The sequence below is a fragment of the Pezoporus wallicus genome, unplaced genomic scaffold (assembly GCF_028554395.1).
Source record: "Pezoporus wallicus isolate ANWC-B61680 ecotype Strahan unplaced genomic scaffold, APGP_CSIRO_Pwel_v1 contig_8188, whole genome shotgun sequence".
Classification (NCBI taxonomy): Eukaryota; Metazoa; Chordata; class Aves; order Psittaciformes; family Psittacidae; genus Pezoporus; species Pezoporus wallicus.
The window spans coordinates 1,240,845-1,262,083 of NW_026640104.1; the positions used below are offsets into that span (position 1 = coordinate 1,240,845).

General features: G+C 53.2%; 2 protein-coding genes across 2 annotated transcripts; both read right to left on the reverse strand.

Annotated features, from left to right (window-relative positions):
- Positions 1-1,077: 1,077 nt before the first annotated feature.
- HMX2 (H6 family homeobox 2) lies at positions 1,078-7,920 on the reverse strand. The gene is made up of 3 exons (XM_057417267.1): positions 7,829-7,920; positions 2,797-3,074; positions 1,078-1,934 (listed from the first exon to the last, which is right to left on the reverse strand). Exons 2-3 carry the CDS (start codon positions 3,071-3,073, stop codon positions 1,387-1,389), a joined length of 825 nt encoding a protein of 274 aa, XP_057273250.1. The 5' UTR covers position 3,074; positions 7,829-7,920; the 3' UTR covers positions 1,078-1,386.
- Positions 7,921-11,300: 3,380 nt separating this feature from the next.
- HMX3 (H6 family homeobox 3) lies at positions 11,301-12,506 on the reverse strand. The gene is made up of 2 exons (XM_057417340.1): positions 12,185-12,506; positions 11,301-12,016 (listed from the first exon to the last, which is right to left on the reverse strand). The coding sequence occupies exons 1-2, from the start codon at positions 12,504-12,506 to the stop codon at positions 11,409-11,411; spliced, it is 930 nt and encodes a 309-aa protein (XP_057273323.1). The 3' UTR covers positions 11,301-11,408.
- Between the last annotated feature and the right edge of the window lie 8,733 nt (positions 12,507-21,239).

Consider the following 21,239-nt stretch of genomic DNA (forward strand, 5'->3'; position numbering starts at 1 on the left):
TTCCCACCTCGCGATTGGCCCGTTTGAAAGGGAGGACCTAGACGTCCCTGCGTACCTCGCGCGCCGCAGCGCCCAGGGCGGAGGGCCGCCGGGCATGCTGGGAGTTGTAGTCCGATGGCACCCGCAGAGTGGATGCGTGCCTCCCCCTTCGCTCCGGTTATTAGCAGAGTCTGTTAATTGGGGTCCGCGGCGGGATTGTCTTTGTGGACCTCTCTGGGCAGCCACACGGGTGTCCCCCTTCGGGGGCAACGACAGCTTTGATTGCGTTACAAATCGAACCCGAAATACGAATTATTCCCCCTAAAAAAGGGCCCGAAAGGCGGAGCGACAGCACGGGAGCCGACGCTCACCCCCCGGGTCTGCGTTACTGCGGCTGACCTCACCCCGTCCTGACCGGGCCGGGTGAAACACCGGCTGGGAGGAGCCGGGGGAGCCTCCTCCTTCCCGCGCACTGATTTATCCCTTCGGATCTGTTATTTCTCCTGGTTTTCCCATTGCCCCTCGAGGCACCCCCTTTGCTGCTGTTAGAAACATCCCCACGTTCGGTACCGGCGGCACCGCGGGGCCCGTGCCCGCGGTTTGGATCCCGCTTCTTGCGGGATTCACTTTTTATTCCACGAACGACGGACTCTGTCTCCGTGGGGATGCACCCGTGGGTGCCCCGGGGCGGGCGGGGAGCAGAGCCGGGAAGCACCGGGGTCAGTCACCAGGAGCTCCGAGCCCGCTGCTCCCACCGCTGCTTGTAGCCAAATACTCCTCAAAACTGTTAGAAACGGCTCCCGTTAACGAAACCGTTTGGGAAAGGCCCTGATCCTTCCAGTCAAGCACAGGGCACTGAGCCCCACCAGCCCCGGGGTGGGTACGGACAGGCCCGCCTGGGATTCCCTGCAGGGAGCGGAATAACGAGCAGGGGGCAGGGAAAACCAACCAGACCATCGACATTACACGTCGGTTTCGCTCTCCTGCGCATCCCCTTCCAACCGTGCCCGGCCGGCTGCGGTGCTCCCCCGGGTCCCGGTGCTGCCCGGCGGGAGCGTGCGATCGCGCTGGCGAGTTTACAAACGAGGCTTAAAACGGTTTATTTTTTTTTTTCTGTTTCTTTCTTTAAAAATATTTACAGATCTGAAATAACGCTTTTTTAATTAATTTTGTTCGGTTTCAAGTGGCAGGATCGCGGGAAGGGCACGGGGGTGCCCCCGGTCACCCGGGCTCTCCGTTTGCCCAGTCCCTCCCGTTAGTTTCGTTCCTCTGTCCCCGCCGCGGAGGTAAACAGAGACCCCGCACGGAGCCTCCGCGGCGGCCCCGGTCCCGGTCTCGGCCCCGGTCCCGGTCTCGGCCCCAATCCCGGCCCCGAAGGGGCGGCCGCGGAGAAGAGAGCGCTGTGGGTCAGTAGTCGATCTTGTTGTAGAGGTTGTAGAGCGGTAAGGCCGAGAGGTTGCTGCCGGGGTAGTAAAGAGGCGCAGGGAAAGCGATGGACCGGGGCACCGGCACTCGGAGGAGGGAATTGTCCCTGAACACCAGAGGCATCCCCACCAGAGTCTGTGCCGAGGCATGGGCCATATTGGCCGCCTCCAGCTCGGCCGAAAGCTGCCGTTTCCACTTGTTCCTGCGGTTCTGGAACCAGGTCTTCACCTGGGTCTCGGTGAGCTGCAGGCTGGAGGCCAGGCAGGCCCGCTCCGAGCTGCTCAGATAGCGCTTCATGTCGAAGGTGGACTCAAGCTGATAGACCTGGCTGCGACTGAACACCGTGCGCGTCTTCTTCTTGGCAGCACCGGCCTGCCGGTCCCCGCCGTCGCGCTGCCGGTCCCCGCAGGAAGGTGAGGCGGGGCCCAGGGGCTTCTCCTTCTCCTCCTTACAGTCCTGCTGGGGGGGCGAGTGGAAGGGCCCCCGCTCCCCGCTGCCAGCCGCCGTTGCTCCGCTCCCTTTGGTGCTGCCTGCAACAGAGCGACAGCACGGAGGTCGCACCGGTTCCGGCACCACCCCCGACGCCAGAGCCCCCCGTTCCAGCTGGGGGAAAGGCTGAGGTGAGCCCCTGGCCAGGCACCCGCCGCCTCCGTTACCGGGGGAAGCCACCACAGAGGCCGGAGGAAGCCATCCCCGTCCTTCCATCGAATGGATGGATGGACAGATGGACAGGTGGGTGTGCCCGCCTCGGTGAAGGCAGCCGAGGACCAGGCTGGAGGTGCTTTACAATCATAGAATCCCAGAATGGTTTGTGTTGGAAGGGACCTTAAAGCTCATCCAGTTCCAACCCCTGCCACGGGCAGGGACACCTTCCACTAGAGCAGCTTGCTCCAAGCCCCTGTGTCCAACCTGGCCTTGGACGCTGCCAGGGATGGAGCAGCCACAGCTTCTCTGGGCACCCTGTGTCAGCGCCTCAGCACCGGAACAGGTTGGTGATACCAACCTAACAAGGGCCGGCTGATTTTATTTCATAGCCTTGCATTTCACAGACCGTTTATTCAGAATTAACGCTAAAAATAAAGCCCAGCATCTTTCTTTCCTCTCTGAATAAGCAGAATCTAGGAAAACCGGCGTTATCCGTCGCTCCGCGCCCCTTCGAGGGAGTCAACCCCTGCTTGAGGTGGGAAGGGAAAAGGAGAACTCCAAAAAGCCAAACTAATTTTGTCAGAGTTTCTTCTTCCTGCTTCAGCATCAGACTGCGCAAATACGCTCAGACCCGAAAGCAGGGAGGGTGCCACATGGCCCCCCTCCATGGCCCCTGGCGGGGGCCAAGCCCCATCGGCCCTTCCCTGCGGGCCCCATCCGTCCCGTCCTTCCCGTGCCGGTACTCACCGAGACAGGTGAAGCTGAGGGGCTGGTGCTTGTGGCAGGGCTCGGCTGGGCCCTGAGCCTCAGGGCAGAAGCATCCGCGGTGTTTCCAGCTCTCCTCCGGCTCCTCGTCTTCCGAGGAGAGGGAAAGGGTCCGGCCGCGGGCGGACCAGGCGGTCGCCCCCCCGCCGCCCTCCCGGGGTGGCCCGGCGCTGCCGCTGCCCAGGATGGACTGGATGGTGAAACTGGAGATGGGAGCAGCCGTCTGACAGCACTTGCTGGGGTCTTCTTTGCTGCTCATCCTGGGTTCATAAGAAAGCAGACGAGGGAAGCTCTCGCTTTAGATGGGCTCGGGTGGCCGGGGTGCGCGGGGCGGGGGGAGCCTGCTTTGAGCCGGCGGGGGGTTTGTTTTGGGGGGTGCTTTCGGCGTGCCGGTGCCGGCTCTCCCCGCGCCTGCCCAGGCGGAATGCATGCTCCTTCCCCCGCGTCCCTATTGATCTGCGGGCGGCGGGCGGCGGGGCTTCATTTGCATGGAGGTGGCCTCCGCCGCGCCAATCACGGCGGCGGCGGACACGGAAAGTTTGGAAACCCGGGGGGTCCGGAGCTGAGGGGGTAGGGAAGAAGAAGCCACGGTCGGCAGGAGCCGGGGGGAACCCCCGCGGGGTCCGCTCCGCCGTCCCCGGGGCACCGGGGGGATGCTCTGACCCCGCAGCCCCGGGGGAGTAGGGATGCTGAGCCCGCTCTGCCTCCTCGCCCTGCACCGCGAATGGGTGAGAGGGACGTGGGCTGAATTCCTTATGCCGGCCTTGGTGGGAGGGGGTGTTGGGACGAGCACCTTGTGCATACCCGTTGCCCTTCGATTACAGGATAGGGAAACAAAATCCCTGTGACGGTGTATTGGCGGCCCGGCAGAGCCTGGAAAGCCATCGAGAAATCGGGTTTTCCGCTGCAGCCGGTAACAAATGTCTCACGGAACGCCTCTTGCGTGTTCTTCCCAGGGTCTGCAAGCAGCAGGGGGATGGGGGGAAGATCAGTGAGAGAGAGGACATCTTCCTCTGCTTCTAAGTAAACTTTATCAGGAGTCAGGGGCTCTTCCCCTTGGGGGAATAAATCAAGGCGTTCTCAGCTATTCCTGCCCTTGGGAGGGGAAATCTGATGGGTCTGCCGTCTCTGTGTCACACGCAATGGGGAGCAAAGGGATAAGGGCAGGGACCCCACGGGGGCCGTCCCGGGAGGGCACAGATCTACTGGCGGGTCCAAGGGACAACCCGGCCCGCGTTCGCTGGGTCCTGGAGCCTCTGCCCGGGGGAGATGGGTCAGAGGCCGAGCCCCGACGGCTGCTTGGGCGCTTCCGTCCCCTGGCCAGGGCCCGGGGATGCTTCCCCCTGCCCTGACAGGAGCCCCGGTAACAGGGCCGGTGTGGAAGGCATCAGCCCGGTGACCACCACCCTGGGTACCGCACAGCACCAGACCCCCCCCCCCCCCCCCCCGACCCTCCCGCTCCTCCTCCATTCCCCGCTGCCGCGATTCCAAAGGGATGCATCTCCTCCCCTCGCTGGCCCACCCGTGTCCGTGTCCATGGGCTGCCCCCGAACCCCGGCCGCTCTTGGGAATCGTTAATTAACGAAGACGGGGCGACTTTCGCAGCCGGTTGGGCCACTGGCCCGCACCCTCGGAAGACGGGGCAGCACCGGGGGATGCTGGGGGCACCCTGCAGGGAAGAGCGAGGCGCAAGAGCTGCTCCAGCTCGGCAATCCCGGTGGTTTGGGTCTCATTCGTGACCAGACGCAATACCCTTGGCCGTGGCAGGGGGTTTTAACCCCGGGTTGCCTGAGGGTCGTGGGACAGGGGTCCCCGCGGAGGCAGCCCCGATTCCTGCTGCTGATTCCTCCTGCCGGTGCCGTCGTTTCCCCTCTCCAGAAACATACACGCGCATCCCCCCCACCAAAAAGAAAATCAAATCGGGGAAAGCAAAGAATGAGATGGAAATATACAAATCAATAGAGACAAATGTCAAGACGTTTTAAAATGACATTTTCATTAACTCCGAGTCACCATATTATGTCTGGTATATTGAATAAAGTACTTATAATATAATTAGGTATAGCGAGATGACGACTGTTGCCCAGACCAGCGGCATAATCTTTAACTACTTAACTACTTGATAGACTCATTAATGGACTAATTGATTAGGAAAAGTGTTCCAGCTCCTCCTCTCGCTGTGAGGGGCAGGTGCTGTCCTGTTTTACCACATTAACCTTTTCAGTGCTTTTCAACGGGGTCGCGACACATTACAAATGGTCAGCTTTAATCATGATGTCAGCTCATTAACCCGGAAAGACCCCGCACTGAAATACAATTTAAGAAATCGTCCTTCATCCCGTTCCGCTGGCCCCGCACCCCAAGCCCAGCACCCCTCCCGCAGGCGGGGAGCGGGGTATAGGGGCTCCGGATGGGGACAACCGTCGAAGGAGACAAGCCTGGCCTTGGGGACAGCCCCTGGAGGCTGACAGCCCTCGGCTCTTTCTCGGGGCAGCCCCAGGAGCAAAGAGGGAGAAGGACCACGAAGCAGCCCCGCTCCCCCGCAGCCCCTCGACTTGACCCCGCAGCGGCACCGCCGTCCCCAGCACCGCAGCACCTTTGGAGCCCACGAACAGCCCTGGGTGCCCCTGGCGCTCTCCTCCCTTCGCAGTGGAGCGGGTCCTGCCTGTGGGAGCCTCCGGGTGCTTGCGGCCGGGCCGAGGGGATGCTCCGAACCGGGGAGGGGATGCGGTGGGCGGGGATGCACTCACAGGGGCTGCGGGTAGGGGTGAGCTCTGCCCGGCCACGGCGATAAAACCACCAGGCTTGCCTAAATTGAGCATTTCAGGTGTTAATGGCGGATTTTCAGGAGAATCCGGAGGGAGGGAAGCCGAAGTAGCTTCGGCGGGATGCTCACCGCCGCTGTCGGGAGGGAAGGACCATCGGGGCCCAGCCACGCTCTCATTACCATCTGATCAAATATTCATCAGGGCAGGGGCTGCCGGTGCCGGTAAAGGGGTTTTGCGTGTGGATGGGGGCGGGGGGCGTCCCTCCCCGTCCCGTCGGGGCGCGGATGATCAAACGCCGCGGCAAAGATAAACTTTGAAAGACAGAGCGAGCGCTTAAAGTTTAGATCTCCAGATTATTACAATGCTCGATATTAAAGTGGCCCTGAGCAAGCTTTCAAAGGGAGCCTAATAAAAATTGATCTCCGCTGCTTTTGCAGCCCTCGGAAAATAGGCTTGTTGAGCGGCCGTAATATCGGGAGAAGGTTCCCTCTCAAATGACAGATGAAGTCATAAACAAGTTTGATCTTGGAATCAAGCTTCGATAAATATTAAACACAGTCCCCTTTACACGTGTGGATTATGATATATGGCGCGTCCAAACTTTAAAATAAGGAAATACCAGAGAAAATGATCTCAATAAATTTTCTAAGTATAAACGTTGATTATGTTTCGATTTTCATTCAAGAGCCTCTGCTGCTCGTTTTTTGGTGCAAATGACATCTCGCAATAGGCTTTTGGGGAAAAGGGCTCCCTATTTGAAAAAGAGAGCCCTAGAGGTGTACAATTTATGTAATCTGTGGCTGGAAAATGAATCGTGTAATTTATTGGAAAACAGAAAGTCATGAAGATTGGATCAGCATAGCCTATCCAAGGCCCCCTATCCATCAAGTTCCAATTAACAACCTAACCAGAGAGCTTTAATGTGTTTCCAATCTAGTGGCCTGATAGACTCATCAATTCCTCTGGGAGAAATTAAGAAAATCGACCGCCCCTTGGCGTTGTAGTGTCATTCCTTTCTGCAACTATATGTCAAATTAAAAACACAATTAAAATTTAAACTGTTTCAATCAGAGGGTGCCCTGCAACCTATGTTTCACTTAATAGAACTTTGATGAAAATCTGATGGTTCCACTCCATCATGAAGGCGAATAGAGCTGAGGAGCGCAAGAGATTCTTTATATTTATTTAAAACACCGGAGCTCAGGAGAGCCAACACCAGGTGACCAAACCTGAGGGGACCGGAGGTTGCATCCCCGTCGAGCCGCCGCTCCCCGCGCCAGCCCCGGCGACACGCGTATCCCCACACAGGGAAAAGGACATCCCGTGGCCCCTTCCAGCGCGGCGGGGACTTTGAGACCGGAGGCATCGCTCTGATCCATAGGGATTGGCCATTTGGGGCTGTAAACTGTGCACGATCGGCTCCGGGGAGTCACGGAGAGCCCCGGCTCGGAGCCCCGGGGGATGAGGGCTGGGGAGAGGATGTGGGACCTGCCCCCCTCCGACCCCTCCTTCGACTTCATATCGATGTAAACAGCTTTAGACCTCTCCGACGGGCAACTTTGCCACTTTAACCAGGGGATCCGGCCCCGGGGAGGCGGATTGAGGGCGGCAGCACCCACTGCGCGGAGCCTATGGCACTCAGAGACACGCTCACCCCAGTTCCCTTCGCCTGTTTTCATTTCCCCCATATATTTGAGGTGATCCCGGCCCCTCAGGCTACGATTTCGGGCCAGCCCCGAAGCGACGGGGATGGCCGCGGCGTGTCCCGCCGCTCGGCTCCCGATCATCTATGGGAAGGGTGGGAGGATAATTTGGATGTGCGAGAACAAACCAAGGTCATCAACACCGCCGAAAAGAGCGCAGGAACAATAGATTCATTTGAAACAATATTTTACAGACGTTTTGCGATCAATACGAGCTGAAGCATTATGCTGTACCAATCTGTTAATGCTCTTAATGGTCTTCTCATTCCGTTCGCATACTATCCCGAGTCGATAGAGTAAAGTGATTATTACAGAGACACTTGCAGCATATCTGTAAAGAAGCCCCCCAACACCTATTTTTACCGCTGGTTTAGAGCGGGGTTATTCCCGTCGGAGCGAGGTGTCCCCATCGTGCGTCCCCATCGCAGCCACCACCAATAGAATTGAACATTTCCCACCATCCTCTACCAGAAAATGTGCAAGTTCTCGGATGAGAATCTTCATGTACGTAGCAATAATAATGTTAATAAATCAATTACCCACCTGCCCAAGTCCCTCGGCTGCTTGCGGCTGAGGGGCTCTGCTCCGCGCACCCCGGTCCAGCCCCTCCGGGAGGCAAAACTCTTCTGAATCCCCCAAATCTGCAGGTCGGGAAGTTTATATCTTCCCCCGCGCTGTTTGCTATACACAGCAAGCCTCTATTTACTACCAAATAAAAGAAATACATGTGTGTTTCGACCACAAACAGGCGAGCTAGTTCTGTTCAGCCAAGCTCAAAACAGTGGCCGAGAAGAACCGTGTTATCTCCTGAATTGCAAACAAAGGCAGAGATTTGCCGAGCGGGATTGCAGCAGTAAACACAAGTGGCCTCAGAGTTGCCAACAGCTTAGGGAAAACGAAGCAACTTTCAATCCATCCCTCCCAAACATCCCTGTAGAGATGGGGGTTTATTATTAGTATTAGTTCTTTTTCCACCACTCAAAGCGATTCGTTCGCAGCGGTTGATGCGGGATCTCCACTAAGTTTAGGTGAGGAGGGGGGGTATTTACCGTGGGAGCAGTCCCGCTTCTTACAGGAGCTCATCACACGGAAGCGGCTCAGGGAGAGCAGGAGCTCGGGGGGTTCCGCCTCATCCCGAGGAGGCAGACATTAAAACCCTCTCTGGAGCAGTGCTGGGGGGTAGGATGGAGTTTGGGGATACTTTTGGGAAGGCTTGAGGAAAACCCCAGCATCACGTCTGTGGGATGCGGGCAGAGAGGAGCATCTCAATGCGGATAGAGGGGAACGAAAGGAAGCCGGGAAGGTCGGCTGCGGGAGGGGAGCGAGGAGCTGGGGTCCCAGGCCCTCAGCCCATCGTCCAGCTCCATCCCACCGCTTCACAGCCTGTGCTCTGCTGTCGATCCCGCGGCGAGAAGGGGAAAAGCTGCTCTCGGGGCTGAGTTTCCTCCTTCCTTTCCTTTTAATTTCCCCTTAATTAAAAATTAAAATCTTCATTAAAAAAGGAAAATAAAGGCTCCAACCCGACCCCCACCAACCCCACTTCCATCAACCTGCCCCTGAGAAATACCCCCCACAGCACCGCGGTGTGCAGGACGCGCCATTTCCCGCACCCGCGCAAGGGTAGCGCCGCGGAGAGGGCCCCGCGCAGGGTCTGGGGGACCTCGCAGTGCCCTTCCTCTGCTGGGGAAGGACCGGGCTGGGCCGGAATCGTTTTCTGGGCACCGACCACAAATAAATGCGTTATTTTTCCTTGCCGTTTGATAACATCGTGCTGCAGCGCTGTAAAAATGAAAAAAGACGGTATTTGCTATTACAACAATATTTTTAATGAGCTGCAAGCGACTTGTCCCAAAGTTAGTACTGCAAACACAAAAGGCATCACTCTGTTTGCAGGCGACACAGCGAGCAGCGTATTTTGACTCCGAAACTCTGTTTATTTTTCATTTACGACCCATTGCCAGGGTTTTTATCCCAAACGAAAAGAAAACGCAGGGTTATCTTTTCGCAACGCTGAGTTTTATTTTGATTTCTTTGGCCCGAAATCCTGCCCTCGGCACTATCAACACGTCGATTCGGGCCAATCTGCGGGAAGCGGAGCGCGATCCTCTCTCGGGATAAACCTGTCGAGGGGTTTGACGAGAGGGAAGGGCCTAGCCGTGGGCTGGGGGCGCACCCCTGGGGGTTGGACACCCTGGGGTGCCTATGGACATCCCTCCCTATGGCAGACCCCCGGGTGAAGGGGGAGAGAAGGGGAAGGGCAACACCGACCCCCTTCGGGAGGGGTTGAGGAAGGGGCGGCCAGAAGCTATGGGAAACCCCCAGGGAGGCGGCCTCCTACTGGGAAGGGACCCCCCAACCCATCCGTGCGAGAGAAGGGACCCCCCCACCCCACCCTTGTGCCCATTCCCGGAGGCCTGGGACCTCTTGCTGGGGGTTACCCAGGCGCGATGCTGGGAAGGGGCCCCCCCATCGAGCCGCTCCCAGTTGGACCGGGACAACCGGGGAGCCTCTGGGGGTGTCCGGTAACCCCCAGTGCCCGGGTTATTCATGCTTTTTATAGTCTATTTTATTTATATATATATTTATTTTCCTCCGAAGCCACACTTAAAAGAAAACTGATAAGGAACGGGTTTTATTGATGATTTTCTTTTCCACCACAACATTAAGTTTATAACAATATAGGCTGTTTTAAAAATAGGACCGATCCCTAACAGAAAGCGAGAAGGGGGCAGAGAGCACAACCGAAAAGGGGAAACAAACGGAAAGAACTGAAAGAAAAAGAAAGGAAAGAAACCGACGCCAACCCTTGGGAAGACAGCAAACAATTGTCAGACAACAAGTGAGCAGACACTGAGACAGGGAGAGACAAGAGGTGTCCACTCCTAGCTTCATTTCTGCCTTAGGAAACCCCACGATGGACTTCAGGAGAAAACTGTACATCCTAGCAAATAAATTAAAATTACCCTAAAGTTGATTGTCCTTCACTTAAAGCGCCCAGCTCACCCCATCTCCCTTATTTATCCGCATAAGCTGATGGTTATTCCCATGCCCTCCTCCTCTCTTCCCACTTCCCTTCGCTTTTAATTCCTTTGTATTCTGGTTTTTGCTTTTCAGTTTATTTTGTACAACACGAACGAACGCAATTATACAACGCTAAACCCCCCTTTCCTCACCGTTCAAATAAAAGCAGTGCTTTACGAATCGTCGTACAATATTGCACAGTTCAAAGGTACAAGAACAATAATAATGATAATCATTATACAAAAAGAAAGCAAAAGGTACAGATTTTTACCCCCCAAAAATACCCAAATAACTTTACAAGGAAACAAAAATAAATCAACCGGAAGACTAAAGAAAACAAGAATTCCAAATATCCAAGTCATCGGTAATAAATAAGGGGCGCTCAAACGCGTTCGGGGGCGTTTTAACCGTTCGCTTTGAGGCCGCGTTTCTTTGCTCGTTATTAAGTCCCATGACAGAAACCGAAAGGTACAAAACCTGGGAAAGCAAAACTCGGTGCCGGGGTTTGCTGGAACGAAAAGCCGCGCTCGGTGATGTCTGTGTCGCGACAGGAGCAGGAGCCTGACCAATTTGGAGGCAGGAGGAGAGGTCCGAAAGGAACAGAAATTCACCCTCCCGTGAGCGTTTGGCAAATGCCGAGGAGCTGCCTGGGATCACGATCATTTTCTTTTTTTCCATTATTATTAATTTTTTTCCTTTTTTTTTTCCTTATTTTTAAATTTTTTACAAAAATAAAACTAAAGCCACAGAGACCATCGCGGTTTTCGTCCACGTTTACAAAAGGTGTGACAGCTCCAGGGTCCTCTACAAGTTCCCGCTTTCACTTTCCTTATTTTCCACCCTCCCTCCCCTCCCCTTCCAATTTTATTGATTTTTTAGCTTTATTTTCCTCATTTTTCGTGACTTTTCTCCCAGCACCACCGCCGAGGGGTGTCGCGTTGTGTGTGTCCCCTCCCGCACCCTTCTCTTCCCCCCCCTCCCCATCCCGCTCCGCAGCCTCCGGCCGGGTGAACCGCACAAGCGGCTGGAGTACTTACAAGTGGGCCGGTGACTTTGCGAGCCCCTCCGCGCCCCTCCGCGCAGCGGCGGCGGGCGGGCGGGCTCAGACGGGCCGCAGGAGCGGCACGGAGGTGACCACGGGGTGGGAATAGTAGACGGGGTGAGGGAAGGTGAGCAGGGGCTGAGTACCGGGGGCTCCGCCGCCGCCCGCGCTGCCCTCCGCGCCCGAGTTCTCGTGGTAGAGGATGGGGACGCGGACGATGCGCTGCGCGGCGGCGTGGCTGAGGTTGGCCGCCTCCAGCTCGGCCGCAAGTTGCCGTTTCCACTTGTTCCGACGGTTCTGGAACCAAATCTTCACCTGGGTCTCTGTCAGGTGGAGGGAAGCGGCCAGGCCGGCCCGCTCCGAGCTGCTCAAGTAGCGCTTCATGTCGAAGGTGGACTCCAGCTGGAAGACCTGGCTGCGGCTGAACACCGTGCGCGTCTTCTTCTTGCGGCACGGCTTCTTCTCCGGGCTCTCCTCCCTCTTCTTCCAGTCCTCCGCCGTCCCTTCTTTCTTCGCCTCTTCCGAGTCGCTCTCCTCCAGGACGATCTCGTCAGGGCTCTTGGAGTCCAGCTCCTTTTGCTCCCCTTCCGCCTTCAGCAGCGGCTCCGGCGAGTCCCGGTCGGTGCCCGAAGCGGGGGACGAGTCCCTCAGCAGGGATTTCTCCGCGGCTGGAGGGGAAGGACGGGAGAAGGGGAGAGGAACGGGAATAAGGGACACAAAGAGACACCTTCAGCGCCCGGCCCTCGATTCCCGTCGGGGAAAGCGGGTTGAGCCGGCCGGACCCCCGTGCCGCCCCGCCGGAAGGGATGGAGGGGTGGAAAGAGGGGGATCGGTACCTTCCGTGCGGGGCAGGTGGGCTCCGGCCGGCGTCAGGGCGTAAGGGTACCACCAGGTCTGAGCCCGCTCCAGGCAGTGGGCGCTCAGGGCGAAGCGCGGCGCCGGGATCTCGAAGCGGGGAAAAGCGAGGTCTCCCACCTGCGAGAGGGCGAAACCGGCGCCGTCCCCCGCCGCTTTCCCCGGGGGGGCGAACAGCGCCCGCGGCTGCTTGGGGGGAGCTTTGGGGGGGCCGCCGTTGAGCAGGTTCTTGATGTAAAAAGACTCCTTGGGGGGCGGCGGCGGCGGCGGGGCGCTGGGGGGCTCCTGCCCGGTCTCCGGCATCCTCCGGTGCCCGCCCGGCTCCTGCCCGCCGCTGGCCCCGCAGCCCGCGCCCGGCGCGCAGGTGGCGGCTCCCGGGGAGAGGCGCAGCGGGGCGGCGGGGGAGTGCGGCGGCGGGGCCGGCCGGGGGCCCCTCGCATGGGGGGAAGGCAGGGCGGGGGGCCGAGGGGACCCGCGCAGCCCGCGGCACCGGGGGGCTGCTGCGGGCAGGCGGAGAGCCGGGGTCGTCGCTGCCGCCGCCGCCTCCCGCCGCCGCTGCTGCTGCGTCAACCTGGCGCCGGATGCTAATGATGAAATCAAAATGTCATCCAAGTTAAGCGCGGGGAGCACACGGCGATTGGGCACGCACAATGGCAAATGGGATTAGGCGGGGAGGCGGACGGGAGGAGAAGGCTCCGCGCAGCCCCTGCCCGCAGCCACCGCGGCCCCGGGTTCCCCCCCCCCCCCCTCCCCGCGACGTGCTGCCGTGGCTGGCGGCTGCCAGCGCCCGCCCGTTATTGCCTTTATATAGTCCAATTAGGCGGCAAATGGGGACGGGGCTATTAGCACAAAGGGATCCCGGCTCTGCCCGAAGCACCGCGGGAGCGGCTGGAGGCGAATGGCGCGGACCGCGCCGGTCCGCCACAAAACCTCCCCTCGCCCCCCGCGCCGCCCCCCGCAACCCTCCCGCCCCGCACCGCCGGTAACAAAAGCCGCCGGCGTCGGGGACCGCGCTCAGCCGGGATGCCCGGCCCTGGAGGCAGCCCGGGCAAGAACGACTTTGCGGGGGGCTGCGGGTCGGGCCTCACCACGGAGCTTTTCGCCCCGCGCCCGCTATCGCAGGACAAGGCCCGGCCGGACACGTCGAGCAGCGGCTTGGGGTTCCAGGGCTCCGGGTCCCGGTCGGACCCGAGCCTCCGGTACCGGGGTCCAGCCCCGCCGCCGGGCAAAGGGCGCCCCCTGCCGGGCTGCCCCGCGTCCCGGGACGGGCGCGCAGGTAGCGCGGAGCACCGCGCACCGCACAGCGGACCCGGGCGGCGGGGCCGAGTCCCTGCGGGCTGCGGAAGGACCGACGGTAGAGCTGTCACTGCGAGCCCGGCTCTGGGCACCGCGGCTCTGACAGCGGCGGTGGGAAGGGAACGTCGGTCCCGTTTGGGGAGAGTATGTAATGGAGATGTATGTAATGGAGATCTGCAACGGGAACGGGAAAAGGAAGGGGAAAGGGAAAGGGGAAAAGGAAGGGCAAAGGGAAAGGGGAAACGGAAAGGGAAAGGGGAAACTGAACGGGAAAGAAAAGGGAAAGGGGAAAGGGAAAGGAATAAGGGAAAGGAGAGGAAAGAAGGAAAGGAAAGGAAGGGGAAAGGGAAATGGAAAGGGAAAGGGAAAGAGAAAGGGAGGAAAAAGAGGGAAAAAGAGGGAAAACAGAAAGAAAGAAAAAGAAGAAAGAAAAGAAGAAAAGAAAAGAAAAGAGAAAAGAGAAAGAAAGAGAGAAAGAGAGAAAGAAAGAGGGAAAGAGGGAAAGAAGGAAGGAAGGAAGGAAGGAAGGAAGGAAGGAAGGAAGGAAGGAAGGAAGGAAGGAAGGAAGGAAGGAAGGAAGGAAGGAAGGAAGGAAGGAAGGAAGGAAGGAAGGAAGGAAGGAAGGAAGGAAAAGAGAGAAAAATAAAAAGAAAGAAAGGAAGAAAGGAAAAGAGGAAAGAAAGCAGGATAAAGTAGGAAAAGAGGAAATTGAGAGAAGAGGACAACAGCCTCTCAATTCTGGTGTGCTTCTAAACATGTGAAGTACATGTGAGCTCACGCTGCAAACTCCTCTCCTGTCACACTCAGAGCTACAGACTCAGTGTGTGCGTGTGCATAGACAAGTCTCTATGTTTAAATGGTTTAAAGCCTAGATCAAATATAACAGATTTCTCTTGCAATTCCTTTTTAAAGACCCCCACCTGGCAAGTTGAAATACGACATCTTTTATCTGAATCAAACTTCCCAGTGTTAATGCTGACAAAGAGTTCTGCTTCCTCCTGAATGCTTGGGATTATAAACCTAGGGAATATCTACATATGATCATGTGCAATCATGTCATATTTTTCCCTGCAAAAGGGATATTTCATATACCTTCAGTGGACATGATTTTTTTCAGTCCAAAATGATCTTACCTGACCACTTCAAACTGCCAGTGTCATAAAGAGGAGCAGTTTAGATAAAGATGGAGGTGCAGAGATGAAAAATCCACATCTTGGGGATGGGGTCACAGCAATTTATAGTTTACAGAAAATTCTGCCCCTGTTAATAGCTGTTTCATTTAAAGGCATCAAGCAAAGTAAAGCTCATCAGGGATTCTTCAAAGAAATGCTCTTTCACTGGAAATACCCTCAACTTGGGTAAAACATACTAAAAATGGGGAAACAAAATAGTTTCTACACAGAAAACAGGCAATAGTCATATAACCGGGGCTCCTGCCTATCACACACTTGGTCTAAAGCTCTATTTCATCTGTTTGCAGCTCTTACATGAAAAGCCAAGGGTGCAAAATTCTTACAGAAGACCCCACTGCATGTTTCCAGTGAAGATTTTGATTTGGATATTAGTCACCGAACTCATTCTGCATTGAAACCCCGGCCCTTTTCCATCGGTCTTTCACTGCTTTGGTAACTGTGAGGTCCTAATCCCTCTGGAGTCTCTCAGGATAAAGACCCACTGATGGTAGAAAGCCAAACAGGGACAAAAAGACCAAACAAGCCACTGAAGACTAAAGAAATTCCCACTTTGCAATTCTTTATTACAATAAAAATACCCAAGCAATGCTCTAAAAGAGCCCTTCTACATCTTTGTCATTTGAAGCCCATATGTTTTCACATATTAATGTATTTTATTTATGCCCCCCCCCCAGCAATATCCAGACATTAAAGACTGGTATTGAGCACCCCCCATGCCCAGTGGTGATGGAGCTGGGTGGATTTTTGCTGCAGTCTTTCTTTATTTCTGTTTGTCGTACCATTCCATTACAAACAGATAATTATTATTTCATTAGTGTTCCAATTCAGAATTAATTGGCTAATTTACACGTGGATCAATTGTATAAATGTGATGTTTGCGATATGATTTAAAGTAATTGTTTATTTTCAGGTTTTGGCTTGCATTGTATTGCAAAGTGATTTATCTCCTTATTTATCCTGTCTCAACACTGCCTCTTCTTTTTCATTATTTTCCTAAAGAGCTGTGCTCTTGCTAAGCTGAAACATGAACCTGTACTGCGTGATTCTGAGGTGCTGCACGCCTATTAGCTCCAAAATGCCAAAGTACCTTACAGCCTGCTATGTTACATGCTCACAGAGTGCTGTGAAGGCAGCCCTGTCTGCCTGGAAGAAGTTACCCACCACAGCATACAATCGTATTTCACACAGATCCTTGTGCCATCTTCATAGCTGTCACAGAATCATAGAATGGGTTTGGGTTGGAAAGGACCTTAAGATCATCTGGTTCCAACTCTGAGTGTCTCCCACTGTAGCCACAGGTGACAAACATCTGTTACTTTGGGTCCAGTTTCCCCTTTTCCATCCTGAGGGGTTGAGGAAAGCACAGTGCTTCATTTCCTTGCTCCTTTGTTTGTCCAATTGGGAGCATGTCCATAGCCCAGCCATAGGAAGATTCAGCCAGGACTTGCAGGGCAGAAGTGGTGAGGTTTGCATCTGCTTCTGCTCTGACAGGAGGTTTTTGACAGTGGCAGAACCACAACCTGCCATGTCTCTGCAGAAGGCAGCACTGGCCAGCCCGGAGTCTCTCCCTAGACCAGCCCCATGATCTCCTGTAGATGTTTGCAGCACTTGGCCTTAGAGCAATTGGAGGGACACCGTGATCCATCCAGACACTACTTGACTTCGTGGCTAACTTTAACAGGGAAGTGCTGAAGTACCTCCTTGCATCAGGGTTTAGATATTCAGAAAGAAGGGATGAGAATACAGCTTCCCCCATGCAGAAACACCCCTTTCCCAGGCAATCAAAATGAATTCTTCCACTACCAGATCTTACTGTTGCTGTCCAGGCAGCTAAAAACAATTTTGTGAATGCCAAAGATTAACTACTGTTGAGTTTGAGACACTGTCAATGGCTCTCCCCTTCCTACAGCAAACCATTACACACCATCAGACCCTTTGCAAAATCTGAGTTATTCACAGAGATTGCATTTCTCTGTCATTCCTTCAATTGCTCCTGCTGAAATGCATGGTTGGAAACAAACAGAGGTTACCCAGAATAGGGATGCTACTTTTCAGCAAAAGGAATGTCTCTTGCAGGATGTTATTTGGTAAGGATGTTTTATTCAAGACTAAAAAACTACAAGTGAGTTGTGCACCATAGCCTCTCTCAGGTTTCACTTGGCTGAGTGTGCTGGGGTGTATGTGATGGGAGTGGGTTGAGAGGTATTTTGGAACAGTTAAAGTTGTTCCCTTGTTATGCCTTGAAATGACATTTTTTGTACTTTTAAATGGAAGGCTTTGTAAGTCTCTGTTTTCCTGAGGCTTCCTGGCAAGCTGAGAGCCTTTCCTGACAATTATTAGAACGTTATGGCACTGCAAGAGAGTGTGCTGTTTAATTTGAGGGACGTTTTATTTCTGAGGCTGATCAGAGTCCTGTGTCTGACTCACAGGCTCATTTTTACAGGAAAGAGGGACAATTTCCAGGTTGTGATGGTTTTTTTTGTGGAAAGGGCTGTTGCAAACTCCATGTAATTCGGAATAAATCTATGAGAACAGAACTGGTGGGCAAATGATGTGATCTAGGTACAGGCTTCATCTCATACAGCACTACACATGTGCTCTATATAACATGATATGAAGCAGTGATGACTCATACAGCATATCCTTTGCTTCTGCCACTGTGTTCTGCCCACCAGTCTGATTTCTAGACAGTATAATCAGCTTTGTGTCAATATTAGCCTCTTGTGCATAACTTAGCACTTTCACAAGTGAACTCTCAGAACAGAGGTCAGCTAAATACACTGGAGGAAATCTCTTGTGGAAAGTATCATTGGAGGATTTCAAGGCAGAACATGGGTTGTTCATCACCTTCACATCCAAATGTAACCTTTACTCTTACTCATCTTAACCCTTTCAGAGTATGACAGGACAGAAACCCCCGAAGAAAAGCTTCTAAATCTGAAGACCTGTGCTTATATACCCAACTCAGATTTGTAAACTTTGAGTTATCATGTAGAATGCAAAAAAAAAAAAAAAAGAAACCAAAATAAACTGTAGACATCAGCACTGGTGAAACCCTAAATAAGCAGATGTCTTTGTGTCCACAAATAGCTTCTTTATGGAAATCCATGAGTGATCTGGAACCACGTTTGAAAAATGCTGAGTATTTTCAGCTCCTGCTGAAATCAAATCTTGCCGCAAAGCTGTACAGTGAATGTCTTGCTGGCTAGAAAAGAGGTATTATAATCCATGTGCAGCTTTCAGACCTCAAAGCCAAATAATCCATTTGCAGAGAGCCAACAGAGAGCAGACCCAATGTTTGTGTGCACAGCAGCTAGGCAATATGCAGGTTTAGGAGTTCTTAAATAATCATTGATTTCAAAAGTGTTACAGCCCATTGACTCAAAAATCAGCTGCTTATAAAGACTCTCATGTTCATACCAGAGATCCGTGGCAATTGTACAAGATTTATGCTGAATGTTCACACTGAACATGAGCTGTATTCTGAATTTTATTAAAAGATTCTGTGATCACCCTAATTGCCCTAAGAGCTGTTGTTATAAATGGCATGACAGTCTGGACCAGCTTGGTCTGAGTCAGCAGGTCCCCAAAATTGCTTGTGGTTTTACAAAATAAATGAATAACGGGACCATTCTGTGCTTCCACAAGAGCTTTTGTGAAGACCTCAGTGTGTTCTGCACGTGTTAAAGACTCTGTCTCACCCACCACCCCCCAGGGAAGGCTACTCCTCAGGCAAGCTTAGGAATCCCAAGAAGTCCAAGTGAGGTGGACACCACAGGAGGCTACTTCAACCTCTTCAGAGCACCAGTGAGAAATCTTGTCTTCAGGAATGCAGACAGCTCAGGTACTCAAATCACTCCCACAGTGCAATCTGCAAAACAGAACAGAGAAAAGGAAGTTTCTGGGCTTTTGTTCCACACAACATTTCTGTACATTCTAGGGAAGACCCTATCCTAGATTACATATCTTCTTATTTCCACTCTTTCTGTATATTATTATAGGTGCTCAAACCCACTTAATAAAGCACCAGAAGCCAAAAAATGACTGCACTGGGGTAAGAGCTCTTTCCTCCAAAGCTAAATTCCAGTTCATCCTCTTTGAGTCATAACTTTGCATTTATGTAGCATTCATCATTCCTTTTGATACATGGTTGAAAAATAAGAAATCTATTTGAAACACAAGCATTATTCAGACAGTATTTGTCATATACTGTAGTTAGACATTAGAAGCACATACAAGAAATTCCTCAGTAATAAATGTGATTAAAGCAATGCTGGTGGAGAGCAGTAGAAGGACTAAATGCACTGCTGTGCAAAACTCCCAATCCTCAACTTCATCAGCATCACAGCCACCATAGTTACACCACTGTCTTCTGCAGAACAGGAGATAGTCTTTGGCTTTAAGTCACAGGGATGTGACCAGTTCAGCTTTCCAGTGCAGAATGGTGGCTTGAAGCTCCTTCCTCATACAGAGCTATGAGAAGCAACCAAGAAGCACAAACAACACTAGCTAGGAACCAAGGATGACTTTTTTATCTGATTTTATATCAGGTAGATTTTTGGCTTGTCACTGAGGATACACAAATAATATCAGAAAAAAAAAACAAACCAGTAAAAGGGGACTATGTACAACTGAACATCATGTTCAAGGCATTAGACAGGGCAATTATCATTATTATTACAGTAATGATGTATGACAAAAAGTGGAAAAAATTCAGCTTGCCATGAAATGTAATAGATTTAAATATTGTTGAGTATCTACAGAGCAATAGGACTGAAAAGACAATACTGCTAACATAGTAAGTAAACACCACCTCTTTCTCCTCAGCAGCCTGATGTGTTCTTACACTGTGTTGTCACTCAGAGTATGAGACCTAAGTTAATTGTGTAATGCTGTCATAATGAAACCCAACCCAAACACTTTTAAATATATTTCAATTTTCTCTAGATCACTGTTGCTTTAAATATTCCAGTCAGGAAAATTGTACACAGTACACACCATGCTGTCATGAGAAGTTTGTTATGTATTGCTGTGCTTGAGAGCTGCAATGGAGTGAAGAACAGAAGATATGCCCAAAGACTCTAGGAAAAATGTGCAGATGATACTCCCCGTGGCAGGGGACTGGAATTGGATGAGCTTTAAGGTCCCTTCCAACACAAAGCATACTAGGGTTCTATGATTGTCAGATAAGGCACTGTATCTTTAGTCAAAGGCTCTGACTTTATTGTGTTCCAGAGACTATGTTTGTAAAGCACTGAAGCTGATCAGAGATTGCAGAACACTGATCAAAATTTTCAGATGTCCTTATAATGCCCTTCACCTTCATAATCAAGCTCTGCAATGATAATATATTGATCGGAATGCTTCGCAGCAGTGTGACACACAGAGGATTATTGATAAGCAGCTCTGAAATTTGCAGGTGACCAACAAAGCTGGGGGAGGCAATTAAAACAGGATCACAATGCTGCCATGACAATCTTCACCTGGGAAACTTGGGGTGTGTATATTATTCTTAGCAAAATTATTTCGCTTTTGTCTGGGAACAGATTTCCATGTTAATTTGTGGAGAATTATTGCTATTATTATTATACTAATAGCACAAATATGAATAAAAATACAATATGAACAGGAATGCCAGTACTAATGCTACACTGGTATTACAACAAATAGGGGCACAGACACATGCTGCCTCACACGTACCGCTCGTCTTTGGCCCCGAGGCGCAGCCACTTCAGCACCACGGCCAGCGCCGGGACGCGGTGCGCGGACAACGAGGCGCGGACCTGGGGGACGCAGACACAGGGGTACGGACACGGCGAGTGCCGAGCGTCTTCCCACAGGCTCAGGAGTGGGAGGTCCCATGTGCAACCCCTGACCCTCAAGCTGACACTGCTATGGCAGGGCCAGAGCTCCTATGTATGTTCTTTGATGTATAAGAGCGAATGAGGGTGCTACCTGATCCAAGGGGCAAAAAGAAGACTTCAAGGCTTACTGAGAGCGTAAAAGCTCCCAGACAACAAATAATTAACTGCCTATAAATCATAATCAATCATAGGATCATGGAATGGTTTGTGTTGGAAGGGGCCTTACAGCTCATCCAGTGCCAGCCCCCTGCCACAGGGAGGGACAACTTCCACTAGAGCAGCTTGCTCCAAGCCCCTGTGTCCAACCTGCCCTTGAACACTGCCAGGGATGGGGCAGCCACAGCTTCTCTGGGCACCCTGTGCCAGCGCCTCAGCACCCTCACAGGGAAGAGCTTCTGCCTCAGAGCTCATCTCAGTCTCCCCTCTGGCAGGTTAAAGCCATTTCCCTTGGCCTGTCCCTACAGGCCCTTGTCCAAAGCCCCTCTCCAGGTTTCTTGTAGTCCCTTTAGGCCCTGGAGCTCCTCTACGGTCTCCCCTTCAGGAGCCATCTCTTCTCCAGGCTGACCCAGCCCAGCTCTCTCAGCCTGTCTCCAGAGCAGAGGTGCCCCAGCACCTGAGATTCTGAGCTAAAACCAAGACCTTTTGTCTACTGTGCCCTGAGCCTTCACAGGAAAATTCAAGAG

What these genes read in the sequence shown, in the direction of transcription:
- HMX2 (XM_057417267.1), bottom strand. Translation starts at nt 3,073, where the DNA reads ATGAGCAGCAAAGAAGACCCCAGCAAGTGCTGTCAGACGGCTGCTCCC. An exon ending in CCTCAGCTTCACCTGTCTCG is followed by an intron (nt 1,935 to 2,796) that starts GTGAGTACCGGC and finishes GCTCTGTTGCAG; the next exon opens with GCAGCACCAAAGGGAGCGGA.
- HMX3 (XM_057417340.1), bottom strand. Translation starts at nt 12,506, where the DNA reads ATGCCGGAGACCGGGCAGGAGCCCCCCAGCGCCCCGCCGCCGCCGCCG. An exon ending in CCACCTGCCCCGCACGGAAG is followed by an intron (nt 12,017 to 12,184) that starts GTACCGATCCCC and finishes CTTCCCCTCCAG; the next exon opens with CCGCGGAGAAATCCCTGCTG.